This window comes from Cebidichthys violaceus, unplaced genomic scaffold (assembly GCF_023349555.1).
Source record: "Cebidichthys violaceus isolate CVI_PGR_0920_01 unplaced genomic scaffold, fCebVio1.0.p SCAF_3, whole genome shotgun sequence".
Taxonomy (NCBI): Eukaryota; Metazoa; Chordata; class Actinopteri; order Perciformes; family Stichaeidae; genus Cebidichthys; species Cebidichthys violaceus.
In genome coordinates this window covers 6,019,656-6,037,936 of record NW_027176483.1, presented here as the reverse complement: position 1 = coordinate 6,037,936, position 18,281 = coordinate 6,019,656, and the positions used below count along the sequence as shown (strand labels likewise).

Genomic DNA, 18,281 nt, shown 5'->3' with positions numbered 1-18,281 from the left:
GAAACTCAGTTAGTGCAGCTAGACTCGTGTACTCATACAGTAGCATAAATGAGTTAACTAGGTTTTTACAAGAGCACATGTTCATGAAAGACTGCAGACAGGGAGAGTATCGCTGTCCTTTCTATGTAGCTAGATGAAAGGAAGCACCACATTTGCATCCAAAGTAATTAAATCCAACCAAATCCGAGTCTAACTGAAATGACAATAGACATATCTGTAAAGGTAAATTTCCACAGTTGAAAATTTGACTATCTGTGAAAGTCAGACATTTTCAATTTAAGTCTGCGGCTACAGAATCGTATACATGGTCAGTAAGGCTGCATAGATTTAAAATATGTTCAGGGGTAGTGGGTCAAGAAATCTCATTAGGGACTGGTTTTACATTGACCAAGTTACCTCAGTTCATGTAAATCATTCTCCAATTTCCCACCATATGCTGATTTTTTTTCCCCCAGCAACCTTTAATTCTGTACTGTATATGTTCAACAGGGACTGACAGTCGTATTCCACCATAACATTTTCCAAGTGCTTCTCCCTACCGCACTATGACTCCCTCTATCTCAAAAACCTCTTTAAAATAAGTCCTACTTCACTGAACAAGCCAGGAGAGGAGGATTTGAGTGGAATTATAAAGTACATTGTATCTCAGTTAATTTAATTGTTCATTCTGTAGGAAAGGCGATGGAGAATTTCTCTGCCACCCCAAAAACTGAACAAACCATAAACTGTCGGTCCTTTCTGATGGTTGGTTTATTTGGATTCATAAAAAAAAAAAAACACAGGCCATGTCTGATAGCTAGAATTTCACACAGAAACATCATACATTTTCTACAAACCCTTGATGTGAATGCAGCCACAACACCACGTTAGTAACCATTCCTTTGATTAGTTTCGGTGAGTTCTGAAGAAGCAAAGTACTCCAAGCACAGAGATAGTGTCCCCTCTTTTCCTGCCAGTGGTAGCCATCCATGCATTTTTGACTGCTTTTTCAATTACCGGTAATCAAAGGCGGGATTATTATGACAGCATCCAATGTGCTTTGATGGTGGGCGGCAATCTTCCCCTAATCACGCCATCGCAGTCCTTAATTTACTGTCAGCCGTCGTCCCCGTGCCACGCTGCAATCTCCTGCCTGAGAGGCAGAGAGCTCGCCTGGAAAATGGAGGGGAAAAAAATCAAAAGGCAAGAAGAGAGATGGAGTTTGGTGAATGCACTTTTGATGGATCAGGAGACAACCTCCTTTTACTGAGGCATCTGAGTGTGAGTGGGTGTTTTCTCCACACAATATTGTCTTTAAAACAAGAACGCAAAGGAACATCTGGTTAAAAAAAATGGGTGAAATAAGTGTGCTGCACATAGTTAAACCAACACACAGGCTTGATGTTTCATCCAACATGCAGTAATTGTAGCAATCTATCTTCTCTGATCATTTAGCCTCAGGTCTACTGCACTATATCTAGCCATTAATTAGTCAGAAGTAACTTTAGGCTTGTTCCACAGAGCCACATAGAGATGATGTACTACCTGCTCACACCTCTGCTATGCCTCCATCTCAGCAATTAATTTGTGTGGTTTATTTTTAGACAGATGTCTCCAAGACATTGCTAGGGATTTCAATATTTCTCACGGTTATCCGACATCTTCTCACATCATATTAGCATGCAAGATGCGCGCCGTCTCCGTAGCTCCCATTACCTCCATGACTGCTTCGTTGCATCAGATGTGCCTCTTTAATAATATCTCTACCAACAAAAATGGTGGTAGCTCATTAGCAATATTTTTAATGGAGCTTTAATGAGTGTTTTTTTTTTTTTTTTTAACCTTTGTTCAGGTAGTCAGCACCAGAACTTCTTACCCTTTTCACGTTGTATCCTTACTTATCAGCCGGGTTTTGAAGTTGTCATCATCGCTTCTGAGACAGTCAATTAAAGATCTGAGCTCCCCGTCAGGTGTAGGCTGTCGCGAAAGATAAAACGACAAAGCTCAGATGATGTCGTTTTACTTCAGCTCTTTTTCACTGTGTCTGTGCGAATATGTGTGCTCTGCTGACAACACTTGTGTGTAAGCATGGGGATTGCACAGGGATGGAGGAATTACTTTTTTTGTGTGTATGAGTGAGTATGGAAGTGTGTGTAGCCCAGCCACAGCAGCTCCCTGGTCCAAAAACACCTCAACAGTCTGTCGATACGTGAGAAAAGCAGAGGCAGAGAAGTGGAGAATGAAAGTAGTGACAGGGGAGAAGGAGGAAACGGGAATTGAGCCTAAAGATGTGTGTGTGTGTGTGTGTGTGTGAGAGGAAGTGGGGGGGTCATAAACAGCTTTGCAGGGGTAGCCAGAGGCAGCAGGTGGCGACTCTCTGGCAGCGGTATTGGCCTTTTCTCCATCTTCCCCTCATCTATCCGTGGTCAGACTTCACCCCCCTCCTTGTCCCATTCCCAAAGCCACATCTGACACGTGTAACCAGCCAACCCACGCTTGTCACAGAGGAAATTAATCTCTCTGTTTCTATGTGAGGCCCCTCCGAGCCCCACCAGAACCATCACAGCCGCCTCCATCCTCCTCTCCACTCAAACACCTCGCTCCTGCTGCTGCGCATTGGTGTGTTTCTGCTCTAATGAAGACTTTGGGAGGCGAGGCCATTTCACACTTGATTCCCTCCAACACCCTTGATATGTTTCAGCATTTAGAGATGGGCCACAGGCTTGTGCTGTTTGGTGTTTGGCTGCACCTCTGTTGTGGGAAACCCAGAGTGAAAAGTGGTTTATGTACATTAACTGTCTTTCAAAGTTGGAACTTGTATTTGGTTCCATCTTCACAACATACTTTAGATATTAGATGAACGGGGGCTGTGCCACTCACTCAAGTTCTAGCAATCTCACTTTCTGTTATGAACTTAAATGAAGAATTCATGTTGACGCCAGGGTACTTTGCTGTGTTCCAAGAGGCTCGTGGGAAATTTTACGACCACTGATTTGTAAGTCAATAGTTTGTTGATTTCTACCCGAGGGAAGATGAGGAATACTTTAGCGCTGCAGCAAATATGTATATTTCGTAGCATTAGCATAATTATAGTTTATTTATAGTCTAATATTCGACATCTTGGCAAAGGCATGAAAGAAAAACACTTGAGGTCCTCTGGCATTTATCAAAGCCCCCACCGATCAAACTCTGAGCTGAGAATGTCTTTCATGATCAAACACTTTCAGACTCAAAAACCTCAGACGGGAGTTGGCAATCCACACTCAATAAGCATCTCAAAAACAAGTCCGATTTTGTGCTGAAACTTGAAGAACAATGTTATTTGATCTTCAGTGGAGCAGAAACTTAGTCTTTGTGTAGTGCATCGAGCTTCATGATAAGTGTATAGAATATATTTCAAGTGTCCGATCAGTTTCTGTTTCTTCATAAAAGGTTACAGAGGTCCTCTATGTCAGCAAAACAATATCATAAAATGGAAATTGAAAAACTGGACAATCCCCATCTCCTGAGGAAGATTATGTGATGTGATCAAAAAACTCCTGAACAGCTGCTAAATGGACCTCGTGGTTGCCTTTGCTTCAGGGTCTGTCGATGCACCTCTAGTTCAGACTGAAATGTCTCGACAACTATTAGATGGATTGCCATGAAATTTGGCAAAGACATTCATGCCCCCTTCAACTAATGACATCCCCATCAGCTTCAGGTATACTTTTAGTGCTAACTAGTACATTTTAGCATGCTGGCGTGCTAAAATAAGATGTTGAACATAGTAAAGCTTATACCTGGTAAACATCAGCATGTTAGCATCACTATATTTAGCATCAAACAATAATTTAGCTCAAAGCACGCAAGTCTGCAGGCTCTTGTTGCTGTTGTTACATGCTCTGTGTTTTCCCTCTTATCTACATAGGAAGTGGAATTGTGTCGACTCAACAGCCAAGAGAAGTTGGGACTAACTCTGTGCTACAGAACAGATGAAGAGGAGGATGTAGCCATCTATGTCAGTGAGGTGAGTAGATAGCGTCCCCCTCAAGATTGTAGACTCGAATGACTTGTATCTCCAACTTGGTTTGGCATGAACTTTTCATTCTCAGGTGTTTCATTTGAGAACTCTCTAAACACAGAATCGTCTCTGTTTCATCTTTTTGTGCTATGCTTTGCTCCTGGAGATAGTGTGAGAGAAACATGCAAGATAAATGTATCCATCTCCTGCTAGCTATTGTTTTTGCCAACCACCACAGTTAGGACTGCCAGCTGAATGAAATATGAATACTCTTGGGGCCAAAGGTATATGCATATTCTACAGACTTCTTCAGATTTCAGTTCTTTGAAGTCTTACATTTACATATCATACTCTGTTGTAGAAACAGACTGTTATCTTGGCTAGATTAGAGTGCGTCAGTAGGCCTAAACAACTGAGAGAGCTAAATTAAGACTAAATCAATTGTGACATTTAATACTCATCTTCCAATTTATGATTTACTTAAGTATTCATGCCAGCAAAGCAGGTTTTTTTTATTGGGTACAGCAATTAAAATTGAACCCTTTCATCGAGCACAAATGGCATTATTGGACAGTTTGGCAATGTTCTAACTGCAGGACTACACTGTCAGTTCTAAATATGAAATGACTGCCATGACAGATAAAAAACAAACACTTTCAGGTCTTGTTGTTGTTGTGATATGCATGTTAGCTAAATTTACTCTTGCATCCATTCATCTCCCACTTGTTGGAAGCATAAAAAAAATACTGTATTCCATTCTGCTCAACTTTCTCTCCGATTCGTTTGAAGTTGAGTCGGACCCTGCAAGGTGTTCGCTTTGAGAGCTGAGCAGAATATAAATCACTGCGGTCCGTAGCTCCCGGCAGCATCCTTAAGCGTTCGTTCTGGAAAAAAGTAGGGCTAAGAGGTGTGTGCTGCATTTAGATGAGGTGGCTGAATGTCACTGTATACAGGATGTGTTCGAGAAGGTGTTACTCTGATCTCGCATAAGTAGAGAGAGCACATCAACATGGACTTAAGAACAATGCAAGGTCATTTTACAACAAGCTAAATTTCCCAACTTTGTAGCGCTTGATGAATGGCCACATTGTCTTTTACTCCATGTTGGTAGTTAAGTGTATCTCCCTTTGTTTCCATTGTACCTCACAGCACAGTGGTTAAATAATTCAGAAGAACAAGAGCTGAAAGGTACATTTCCTTAGGCTCATCCGTTTTCTATACCTGTTCAATCCTGTTTAGGAGCACAGGGGGCTGCAGTCTATCCCAGCATGTAAGGGCAAAAAGGCAGAGTCTATCCTGGAGAGGTCACCGATCCTGTCTACCGCAGGGCCAACAGGCAAAATCGCTCACACCGATGGGACAATTCAGAGTTCTCTGTTCATCCTCACCCTCTTTTTCTTTAGTTGTCCTCCAGATTGTTTTTAAATTAAACAGAAAGGACCAAAGCTGAGAGTCTAACAAAAATGTAACCAAAGCCGTTCACAATGATATCTTCAACAACAAATAGATTCCTTAATTTATCTGTATTTCACTTTCCAGTTTGTTGTAGATCTCTCAGGGTTTGGGTTCTCTCCCCTTAACTGCAGAAAGATTACATTCAATTTCCTCTGTTCCCTCCATTTCTGTCCAGTGACTTTCCTCCCACTTTAATGAGTGTCCCTCTGTGTAGGAGTGGACTATCATAAAGATGGAGTACCACAGCACCTCACCATCTCCAGAAATCCCGCCCGTTAGGATAGAGTGAAACGAATGGCCCCAGACACCGATTGATTGGCCGATGAAAGAGTGTCCTGCCCTCCTGTCCACAGGCATTATTTACAGGAGAAGCATGTGCATCATGTGTTGAGGCGCAGTTACAGGCTGTAAATGCTGTATACAGAGTTTTCTGCTATATTACAACTAAGGCGGGGAACATTTGAGGTTTTAAGGTGATGCTCAGAGTTAATGGCTTTGAAAACTCACCAGGCAGCTGCAGGAACGCCATTTGACATCTAAGATGTTCCCATGTTGGCATACCTATTGTTTGCTGCTCACATTAATAATAACAGTCTCGACATGTCTAGCCGGTTGATGTCTACATAATGAGTTGAAACCCCTTCTTTTCAGGCACTCCTTGGTTCTCTTTAATGAAGGCTAAAAGTGGTATATTTTGTTCCTTCTACCTTCACAGATCAGTCCAAACAGCATTGCTGCCAGAGATGGACGCATCCGAGAGGGGGATCGCATTTTACAGGTACAGCAGGGCGCTCTCTCTCTCTCTCTCTCTCTCTCTCTCTCTCTCTCTCTCTCTCTCTCACTGGCCCCCTTCCACACCAGCTCTCATTAGATTCAATGTAAAAAAAAAAAACCTGCTTTTATTTTGTCGCACTCAACCACTGTCTCCCAGCACGAGTGCCCATTCATTTTTAATGGCAGCACATTAAAGGGGGAACTCTGCCCCGCTGTGACTGTTAGAGGGGGAGAACTGCCCCCCTGGCTGTTTTAGTTACAGACTCAGCACCAACAGGGGTTTTTAAGAGTTCTGGTTCAGGATGGCGCCGTGCTCCTGTGGGATAGCTGAGAGACTATGACTGTTATTAGCCCCTAACTTCATCTTCAGGCCTGAGATTAAGAGGAATTCTGCTACCAACAAGGAGCAGCAGTTGTCAGGGTTGATGGCTATATAGTGTTGCCTCTGTGTGTAAAGTGGGTAATTATTGTTTTTGTTTAGACAAGTAATACCCTGTAATTGTAATGGCATTTCTAACGTTATTAAAATGTTATGACAAACAATTGCCCATTTAACCATTCTGGAGACAGAGCAACATTAGCATTTTCTTGGAGCAGTGTGTTTAGCCACCTGATGAATACAAGTCTGATATTCACTGTATTTTAAGCTACGTTTTGGTCACCACCGTCTCTTGAGGGAAACATAAGGCTATTTAGCTTGCTAGATGCTAACAATTTTTGACACGTAGCATAGCACTCTTTCCTACCTTCCCAGGTTCATCAGAGCATTTTCACCACACACAGTTGCCTGCTGCTGCTGGAAACATGAGTGATGAGAGGGGAGTTTGCAGGTCCAGAAAACCAGTAGAGCTTGGGGGGGGGGGGGGCAGCAGAGTAGGGTGATGAGGGTCTGTGGGTTTGTCACTAGAGACAACATCCTTCCAATTACACATCGTTTGATCTATTGCTAATATAAACACTATTGATTAGTGTAGCTTTAGCTGCTGATTAGCAATTGAAAGTAGTGTACTGGGATTGGTCATTTTATCAACACAAATAGGCAATGAACTATTCTAACATAAGTGAAGATCTATACATTGAGAAACACAGTAGTATGCTATGGAGAGAATGCATTTTAATCAATACAGTGGAACAAGAGGGGAAACGGGATGTGCAAGTGATCATTTCATGCGCGGGGCAGATGCATAAGCACTGTTTAATTCTAATTGTCTACCGGTGTCTACCATGTGTTGTGTGACTGATTTGAGCCAGTGGAGGGAGGTGTGTGTGTGTGTGTGTTTGTGAGGCAGACCAGTACTCTGGCACTATTATCCACCAGTGACAGGGCCATTACTCTGCCTGCAAAAAGATGGACGCCCCCTGTCAGTGGGCAGTTAATTGTACGGCGAGATGCATGTGCGCTGCCGGATACTTTGGTGAACACAACAGCTCTGTCGGCCCTCGGCCACTGTCCCATTCATAATCACTGCTGGGTCCTGCTTCATATTAGAGAGCATCACAGAGTGTTTACAATTTCCCCAGGAAAAAAGGCATTATTGTGCTGAGCCACTTTTATTGTGGTACTTTGTTTTTCTTTAGGGTCTTTGTATTGGAGAGAATTAATTCTGCCCCAGTGTGTGTGGATATATATGTGCCTGTGTTCAAATATTTTCATTTGTGTATACAATACATGTTTGCTCGCTTGTGTCCGACTTAATAATGAGTGTGCTTATCGTGTTTGTATGCCATCCTCAGATTAATGGCCAAGATGTACAAGACAGAGAGGAAGCAATGGCTGCACTCTCCAATGACGAGAGTAGGAACATCGTACTGCTGGTTGCCAGACCTGAGATGCAGGTTAGAAATGACCACGCTGATATATTGTATCTTTCTTTGCCACTGACTAAAACACCTACTGTTGGCCTAGCATGGGTAAAGAAAGAACGGGAAGCACAGATTACTGCCCTGAAGGTTTGTCATTTACATTATATTTGCTCAGAGTAAACCTTTTGCAATCTGGGGTAGCCAACCCTCCCCTCCACCAAAACCACTCCAAGTGGAAGCCACCACTGAGACACCTCATCATGTTTTATTTTTATGTAGCGCCACTGTAATTGACTTCCAACGGTAAGCCATAAAAGCTAATGGCATGCTAATGTGGAGTGAGTTCAGGCCCAAGGCCGATGGCGAATAAGTGAAGGGACTCTGCCGCAGTGCAGATGAGCTAGGAGCAGTAGTAGACTCTTTGTAATTAAATGTGTCCCTCAGTAGTAAATCTGATGTCTTCAGATATGGATCCCATTTGGCTCACATCGAGCAGACAAACAGATGATGGATGGTTTGGAGCAAATAGGTCAAAGGTGGCAGTCTTATGTCCATTAAATTGCATTGGCTTGATTTTAAGATCAGAATGTATGTTTTAAAGATGAGGGGTGGCGTTTTGTTGGTTAAGACATTGGGAGCAGCATATCAGTCAAACGCCACATCATATTGATGCTAGCTGTGCCTTATTTCAAAACAATGCCTGCTGGGGGGTTTTCGGAAGGGGGGGATCTGTCAAAAAATCCCATTTGGAACACCTAACTAAAGTATTTGTTTTGAGACTTCATGTAGCCCCAAGCTTTAGGTCTTGACAAATAACACCAGCCCCTTTCTCTCTCTCTCTCTCTCTCTCTCTCTCTCTCTCTCTCTCTCTCTCTCTCTCTCTCTCTCTTTCTCTTTCTCCATATGCTTTCCTTCTTCATTCACCATTAGCTGGAGGAGGCCTGGCTGGATGATGAGCACAGCGAGTTCCTGGAGCAGCTGAAGATGGAAATGTTAGAGGAACAACAGAGAGAGGAGATGGAATTGGCTGCCCTACAGGAGGAGCAGGAGAATGAGCAGGTCAGACAGACAAAACATGCTTTGCCTAACTGGATTAGCGAGTCAATAGCAAAGCATTGTTATCTGGCTTTAAGAAACTCTGGAGAGCCCTTTTCATTTGCTCTGTTCAGTAAGAATAGAGCCCCTAAAAACTAATGAGTCAGAAAGCAATAGATGTAAGGTAACCTTTCCCCTGATTGACAGAACATAGTACCCAGTGTGTTATGAATACCATGCCATCAGACTGACCAATAATTGCTTTCACAGTCAATATTAACCTAAAAATGACTACAGATCTAGCTGGTGGCAGTGATGGAATCAAACTCATTTACTTTTTTGAAACGGTGAAAGCAAGCTCTGCCCTTTGAATTGATTACTACCGAAGCTCCAGAGCCCAGAAAATCGTATTGGGGACAGCCCTAAAAATAATAATTATGAATATTTATGGAAGGGGACTGTTGAACCATTTAAATTCCAAACATTAGCAATCAGAACTTTAAATTCTGTTTTGTCGGGAGAATGGCATGCTACAAAAATCCACATCCACGGAACTTCAAAGACATGGCGGGGAGGAAACAATCCCTGAAGTGAAAGAGCTGTATAATAGAGTTACGCACAACAGCATATGTAATCCTTCAGGAGAATGCAGAATAGGGTTGCACTTCTTGAACTCTTAAATGCTGTAGACTTTTTGTTGTTTTCTGCCCTCATTTCACAAAAAGGCTGCCAAAACAGAAAACACCGGAGTGCCATTCAAAGTTCATTGCCATATATAACATTTTTAAATATGTTTAACCACTTAAAACTAATTTGCAAGCATATTTGCAAGCATACTTGCAAATTGCATATGAGTTGAAATAATCAAAACAGGCTAACATACAGATAACAACAAGTTTCCAGTGTATCTAATAAAGGCAAACAGCCACCGAAAGTAATCGGATAAAGTGTCCTTATGTGGATCATTATAAGAAAGAAATCATAATCATCATTATTATGCATGTGTTGAGTGTTCTATACATCAATACAAAAAATCTGCCTATTTCAGTATGGTCTTGTTCATTATTTTCAGAGAGCAGAAGATGACAAGCCCACCTGCTCCACACTCCCCCATCATAAGGATAGCGTACTGAGTATAAAAGACAGAATGGAGAGCTCAGAGCATAATGTCCTGGCTCACATCCAGAGACGTTTGTCCCAGTGCCTGAGAGACAATCGGGACACACATCGTATCACCGGTTCCACGCGGCTGGAGGACAAAGAGGATGAGGACGATGATGAGACGGAGGGGGATCGTTTCCAGCAGCTCTTGGAGCTGAAGTGTCAGATACGCAACAGCGGCGAGTACGACCTGTTCTACAGCCACCGCAGCACCATCGAGTGCAGCATTGGGGAGCAGGGCGGCGTCCAGCATGAGCTACGAATGCTCAACGAGGAGCTGCGCAGCATCGAACTAGAATGTCAGAACATCATGCAGGCCCATAACCTTCGTAAAGGCCAGCAGTCTCCCTCCACGGGCCACACTGCACCCTCAACCAAAAACCAAAGCCTCCATCGAAGTGACCCCACAAGGGGTAAGCTGACTGACATTAATGGGAGGCTGGAGAAATCTGACAAGGACAGCTCCAGTGCCTATAACACGGCGGAAAGTTCACGAAGCACCCCTCTGGCAATGGACCGCTCCCCGGAGCACTCACTCCAGAGAATGGTCAGCCTTACCAACCAGAGGAACCTGTGCAGCGGCCTTGCCACTGGCCCTTCTCTTAGCCCAAGCCCCATCCCAGCATGCCGCGCTCCAGTCCCAGGGAAAAGAAGCAGCCCTGACCACAGCAATCATTCTGAGTCAAACCAGACAACTCAAGCTGAGGAGGAGAGTAGGGGGGAATTAAAGCCACTTGCCTCCCATATTCCTTACTTCTCTCCATCGCACAGTTCCCAGCAGAGGCAGGTCAACATCCCAGCACATGCCCGCCACTACCAGAGCTACATGCAGCTGATCCAGCAGCGCTCAGCTGTGGAGTACGCTCAGAGCCAGCTCAGCCTGCTCAGTGTCTGTAAAGAGCCTCAGAGGCCCACTGATGAGCCCAAGATGGAGTGGAAGGTCAAGATCCGCAGCGACGGCACACGCTACATCACCAAGAGGCCTGTGAGAGACAAGATCCTGAGGGAGCGAGCGCTAAAGATTAAAGAAGAGCGTAGTGGGGGAATGACCACGGATGATGATGCAATGAGTGAAATGAAGATGGGGAGGTACTGGAGTAAAGAGGAGAGGAAGCAGCACCTGGTCAGAGCAAAAGAACAGAGGAAAAGGCGAGAGTTCATGCAGCGTAGTCGGCTGGAAAGCTTAAAGGAGAACCCTCAGAGCAGCAGTGAGGGACGCAAGGAGGTCAGCATTATAGAGCTCAGTCAGAAGAAGATGATGAAGAAACGCAACAAGAAGATCCTGGACAACTGGATGACCATCCAGGAGCTGATGACTCATGGTACTAAGGCCCCTGAGGAAGCCAAAGTGCACAACGCCTTCCTATCAGTCACTACTGTATAAAAAAACACACACATTCTACCCCATGCGGTATAATATACTTGCCTCGTTCAATGTGGCGTTTTTATGAGGACAATAGGAATATTTTTCACACTTTGTAACCCAAAAAGCATTTTGTAAAGAATTTATCAGTGGTGTCATGGCATTTTCTTCATGTTTTTCAGTATGGTTTTTCACATCACTCTGCCGGGAAAAAAAGCATTTTTCTATGAAATTATGACTATATAATTATTTTATTACTTCGCTCTTAACATTTTTATCTTTTCAATTCTATTTTCATATTTATGTTGTAGCCATATACTCAAATGGTTGTATGAGCATATTAAGAAAAGTATTTTCTTTTATGCATTATGTACACAAAATGAATCGGTGGGTTCTCCTGCCTTTCACTTACGTTTGAATGCTCCTTACATTTGCAGATCGACTTATCCTTTAAAGCTGAAATCAGTAAATGTCTCAATGTTGTCGAGAGGCAGGTGATGTAATGTTTCAGACTATTGGTGCTTAGACATGGACTACAAGTCCACTATTCACAAAGTATAACAGTTAACCATGCACATAACAGAGCATTATAATAGATTAAGTACATTTTACTTTAACAAATAAAATAAATAGGTAAGTTAAAATAAGGTACAAATTCCAGCTTTAAAAAGGGACACATATCTTACATTCCAAATCATATTACTGTATAACTTGTTTCTGGTAAAAGTTTGACCATAACTACAGCAAGAATGTGCTTAATCCTGAAAATGTAAGGAATTTTTAATTCATCCAATCACCTGAAAGAGATCAAATCCAGTGTTTCACCATACTGCCATGTCTCTTTTTGGGGGGAAAGAAATCCTTGAGGTTTTAAATTACTGAACATTGTAAATGTTAATATGAGCAAAAGTTTTCTGGTCAATTCTTTTTTTTTTTTGTATCGGCTATTTTATAAAAGCATCCGTTGAAAGTTCAATACCTCATGTTACAGCTAAACTCTTCTATGTTGTTTCTGTAATTTGTGAACTTGAGCCACTTCTTTTGCAAAGTTACAAACAAGTAAACAATACTTCAGAAGCTGCTACACTGACATGTCAATGGAAAAACATGACAAGATTCTTTGGTGTAAAGGAACACAAACGTCCCAACGTTGTCTGACTCATTGCCAGTGCTGCAGCTTTGTGTGTAGCGTTTGCATTTGTATGTATTTTTATTTTGGCTTAATATTTTGAGTTTTTTCTACATATTCAACAACAGATGGACCTGCTCATAGCTTTTACATACCAGTATTTGTACATCATCAACATACACCTTTACTCAGCATAGCCTTAACAGCAAAAACTGAATCAATGACACGTTTGTGTAGCAAACTGATTTCATACACAAACAAACTGTCTCTGGATATCTCTGTGCAACAGTGAGGTATTATTCAGCCTTATTCATACATTGTATAATTTGAGTTTTTTAAGCAACTGGAAAATATCATATAATCGTTACTGAATTATGTTTGCAGTTACATTAAACATGTGTTAGGATGATTGCCACTGAGCAGGACTCAGAAACACATCATTTGAGATCATTGAAAAACTAAAGTGGTGAAATGAATGGGTTGCATTTATCAACAGACTTCATAGTCCAGTTACATGTACAGTATACTCATTCTAAATGCCCCATTTTTAACTGAAATATTGTACATTTTAAATTTTAAACCGATCCCTGTATTTGTTTTGAGTCAATGTCAATGGTCTAATTTTGAGTAATGCGTAGTTGGCACATTTGTAGCCGGGTAAAATGTGTGATAATGGTGATCTTTGCAAAAGAAATGATAATAAATTATTGTTTTTTGGTAAAAAAAACATCGCTCAGGATCATGTTTTTTTTGTTGTGGAGAGCCAGAATCTGCTTCTAATCTGCAGTTGTTACGAGGCGCTTGAACTGTGTAGGAAAGCTTTTAGCCGGTGAATGATGAACCTTGACCATAAACTTTACATGATGCTAAACCCAGCAGATTTCATCACATACAAATTGTAATTAAATGAAAGTATTTTTCCTAGTTTTCTTTCAAATGTGTTTATAATTTGACCTGTAAAGCGGCTGGTGTGAACAGTGTGAAATTTAGCAACAGTCTGTGCTGTTCTTCTGAGAGACAATGGATAAAGAAGAGAGGTGGCGTTAGGAAATAGTGGCGTCGAAAAAGTTAACGGTGCAAACAACAGTAACAAAGCTACATTAAGTCACTGGGGTAAAGACCAGTCTGGTGACATAAAACAAAATTACTTGTTCACTGAACACACGTTCACCACATCTATCTCCTTAAGAGTGACGTCTTTTTCTCCCCTCTGTGAGCATGTTAAGTGATTCAACAGAAGGAGATTTCAATTAAAAGCACCTTCCACTTGGATGGCTTTGTGTTCATTAAAATGTACCAACCACTTAATCATTGCTATGGCCTTGTCATATGCAGGGGAGAGCTTCTGGGATACTCTAGTCTCCGTATTATCTAAAGTTGTCAGTGTGCTATAGCTGAAATTGGAGTGTCACGGATACGCCACTGCCTGAAGACTCTTCTGTACTTCTGTGTTTCCATTTCACTGAAAACTTGGTTCCTTTTTTATATTTGACTAGTTTCTTTAATGAAACAAGTCTTTCTCCTGATGTTTTCTTTTGAGTAGAAATTGTTCTTGTTTCCCATGGGCATTATGTCTTATGTTTTTGTAGCCAAGCAGTTATTTTCACTCTTCTATGTATGTAATATTTTCACATTTTCAAACTGGCCTTTGAAGGACTCCACCCAACTCCTTACAAGACAAAAAGGTTATTGTTCAGGCTGTGTTTAACTATGAAAGCACTTTCTACCGACACACACTACTTAATTTACATACAATACTGTTTTATAATTCCAAAGAATCACATCTAGCGTGATTCGAAGGTTGTGCTCTATGACAATGCCTTCCATTTCCATAAAAGTCTGTGGCACTTAAAAGCATCTCCAATTATACAGCGACCAAACATTAACATCCAAGTTGGTATTGAAAAGTAGACTCCTGCCGTCCCCCGAGCCCATTTGCTGTCCCCTCATTTATTAATTATCCCAGTCTGTATAGACAGAGACCATTTAAATGCCAATGAAAAGCCGCAGAAGAAAAAGCAGTGTGAGTGGTACCAACTAACGCCTGAACTAGCCCGAGTACTCGCTAACTAATTAAGTTCATCCCTGAGCCCCTGATAGACCCAGTCAGGTGTAATTAAAATCCAGCCTGTGACAGCCATGGCATTTGTCAGAGCTACCCAGCAGTTCAAATACCAGTACTGACAGAAATGTCAAACAGATAGCAGTGGCTCATCTCCTCTTCAGCGCGCCACACAAACACAAGCACAGCACATTGCCTCGGTTATAAATGTTTGCTGATAACCTTTAGGATTCCCTGAACAGCAAAAACTACAAATTCTCTCCCATTATTCATCCATGGAGGCCCATATTTATTGACATGCTGATCCACTTGACATGTGATGGTGCTATCTACTTCATAGTGCCTCCTCTCCCTCCTAATCTCAGAGGCTTGTAACAAACTGGTAATTGCCTCGGATCATGCGTCTCTCGATGTCACTTTAGAAATTGATGGCAGCTTTGATCTTTGATATCGTAACTGCTGTGTTGTAATAATTGGCCCTATCGTGCCAGATGTAGCGGTGTGTATGCGGGTGATACGGACAGACTGCTTCTGCTGAGCCAGCTGTTCTGAATTTATATGCCTTAATCAAGCAGAAGACCATAACGAGTTCGTTGATAGGGAATTATGGGGCATGGAATCACTTAACACCTCCCAAAGTCACTATGCTTCATCCTTAGAGGGAACGGGGGATGTCTGTACAAAATTCCCCGGCTATCCATCCAATAGGTGAGATATTTCAGTCTGGACCAAAGTAGGGGAAAGAACCAACTAACCAACAGACCGACCATTCTTACAGTCAATGCTACTTCCATGGCTAAAAAGAAGAACAATGTTAGAAACGTGTCTGTGAGAGAGACCTTTGGACTTAAATGTTAAACACATTAAAAATGCACAGTGGTGACATTTTTGCTCAGATATTCTTTCTTTACATGTACTATGAACTTTGGAGATTCTAGGCTGCAGAAAAGTGGAAAGCAATGGCGTGTGTTGATCACTTTCAGTAATGCCTACAGTGGTTAGTGGTCCAGAAAAACTCATAAAAACACTTCGAGGGCCTCTGCACTTTTAGTTATGCTGAAACAAGTTTGTTTCACTCTTCATTTCCAGCATCACAAAACTGTGCAGAAAAACCTGGTTTATAGCCAAGTGTTTACAGCCGACTGTGAATATAATACGAAAGTTACACAAGTTAATAGTTTTAAGGATTAGTTTGAAAGTCTAATCTTCTGTTGTCTCACTGTTTGCTTCATCACAACTCTGTGAATACAAACTCTCTGCTGGATATGGTTGTGTGTCATTATTGGCAGAGATCTTTTATTGCTTCTGTGAACAATTTGGACTTTTTGTTTTTTTCACACCCCCTGCTTTATGTGTCATTTGTTGTTTCATTTTCACCCCAACCAAATGCATTAGGGGACCTATTCAGCAAAAACCTGTGAATATTTCAGAGCATAATTAGAGCTCTAATTACAATTCATTATTCATAAAATGGGTACACCAAACTGCAATACAACTGCAAAGGTTCCTAACATGTACTATTTGGATCACAATTAGAATATTGTGTTACTGTTAGCCCAAAACGAAGATCGGCTAGTATATTATTTTAGATATAGCAGATTTTAAGAGCTGTGTAACACCCGCTGGTGGATACATAATCTTTCTGCAACATTCAGCTCAGAATATTACTCAAGTTATACAACAGGTTTACTGCAGTGTATACAAACAACCAAACAACAATGTAGCACGGCTTTAAACTACTACTATTTCACTAGTCAGTCATTTAAATACTGCTAGGCTTTAACTTGGGGTCAATGCAAGTCCTCAGGTCTTTTGACTGTCACTGCCCACTCAGCCCTACACACGTATTACCTTTCACAGTTCCTAAATCATATCCACCGAAATGTTTTGAAGAAATTCTGCAGGAGTCACTCCTCCCCAATGGAAACTGGTAAACCGACTCTCACCCCGGTGTTTTTACTAACCTCCCAGGTGGAAATGATTGACAAGTTTAGTCAACCATACAAAAATGTTGGATACAAATGTAACACTTGCCCCTTTGCACATTCATTTTTCTATGAATTCCATTAAGATTCCCGTAAAGTTTCTATTTTCCTTATTCATGAGCTGTGGATCAGAGTCCGTATCCAATAGAAATTACAAATGTGATTCTGACTCTGTGATTGCCTCGCTGAGCTTGAGAGTTAATAAATAATGTCTGGCAGTCAGTGCATAGGCTCTGTTTCACTTTTATTACACAATGCAAACATTGATCCCCATCCCCCTTCCCATGTTATTTCAGTGTCAGCACAGTTTCTGAAAAGAGGCCTCTTTCATTAGTCACGGTAAACTCATCAGTTCCAATTTCATATTGATGTGTATTACACTATGTAGTCCTGTCATGAAGGAATTAACTGGACCCATCTTCACATTGATTTAATTGGCTCCTAGTGTGCTTTCTAATGAAATTGTAGCTTGTAGAGTGTGAAACTCATATCTGCCCTCCTGCTATTTTAAAAGTTGATGCAGTGCAGCGTCAAGCGGCAGGATATTTCGCTTGTTCAGTTGCATTATGGGTAGCAGAACACCTGCACTGTGAGTAATGAGAATCTTGCCAAGAGGCCTTGCTGATCAGAGCTCAGCTCTTCACTGCTTCCAGGCTTTGCCACAGGCGAGTCAAGCTGGTAAGTTCCACACAGTGCGTCTGCCGAGAGAGCGCGAGTGAATAATGACCTCACTATATGTAGACAGCGCTTCTTTTGGATCATCTACATGTTGCAAATAAGTAAAGTTGCATTGACGAACTTTGCACATGCACAGCTCCCCAGATGACTGAGTGAATCCATTCAAAGATTCAAACCTCAATGTCCCCACATTACATAATGTGACATCAGGAAACTGCACACAGCAGCATTTTTATCAGGCCAACTGGTGTGTGATCATTTATTAAAGCAAAGGTTAGGGTAATTTCACATTTACAGGGGGTGAAATGCTCTGCTCTACTGTAGCCCCAGTTTGTCATCAAGGCTAAGTGAGTTCATTTTTCACAGATCAAAGAATTTGAACCCAGTGCAGCTTGATTTACATGTTATTGTGATTAAGAGTACATTTTGTATTTAGTATGGCCAACATTGTCCCTCATTGAGGGTTAGCCTTTACTTATGTGGGAGTGGTAATGGCCCCATCTCATCTTGTGCTTTGTTTGGAGAAAGAATGGAAAAACTGCACACATCAAAGCTAAAAAGTGCCTTTGCTCAATTAGCCACCACAATTCTGCAACTCAAAACTTCCTCATTATTTTATGCACCTTTCTCCTCCATTATAAAGTGCATTTACTATTTTATCATTTGACCTTATAGAGACGATGGTGTCCACTGCATATGATTATCTGCATTGCCTTTGAAGTGAGCTGAACAAGGTGCGCTGCTGTCCAAAGGAGGTTGATGAACAACAGAGGGACTAAGTGAATGCAAAAGGGTGGCTGATACACTCAACTGCACGACAGTGAGTCTTTACACAGTGACTGACCTTGAGGCTG

At 41.7% G+C, this 18,281-nt stretch overlaps 1 protein-coding gene across 1 annotated transcript in view; it reads left to right on the top strand.

The window, feature by feature from the left end:
- LOC137881667 (PDZ domain-containing RING finger protein 4-like) overlaps positions 1-13,374 on the top strand; it is a 48,229-nt gene extending 34,855 nt beyond the window's left edge. The window contains exons 4-8 of the mRNA XM_068723701.1: positions 3,890-3,988; positions 6,153-6,215; positions 7,946-8,047; positions 8,945-9,073; positions 10,122-13,374. Of these exons, the coding sequence (XP_068579802.1) occupies positions 3,890-3,988; positions 6,153-6,215; positions 7,946-8,047; positions 8,945-9,073; positions 10,122-11,594 (1,866 nt within the window). The 3' untranslated portion in view covers positions 11,595-13,374. The remainder of the gene's footprint in view (positions 1-3,889; positions 3,989-6,152; positions 6,216-7,945; positions 8,048-8,944; positions 9,074-10,121) is intronic.
- Positions 13,375-18,281: the final 4,907 nt, after the last annotated feature.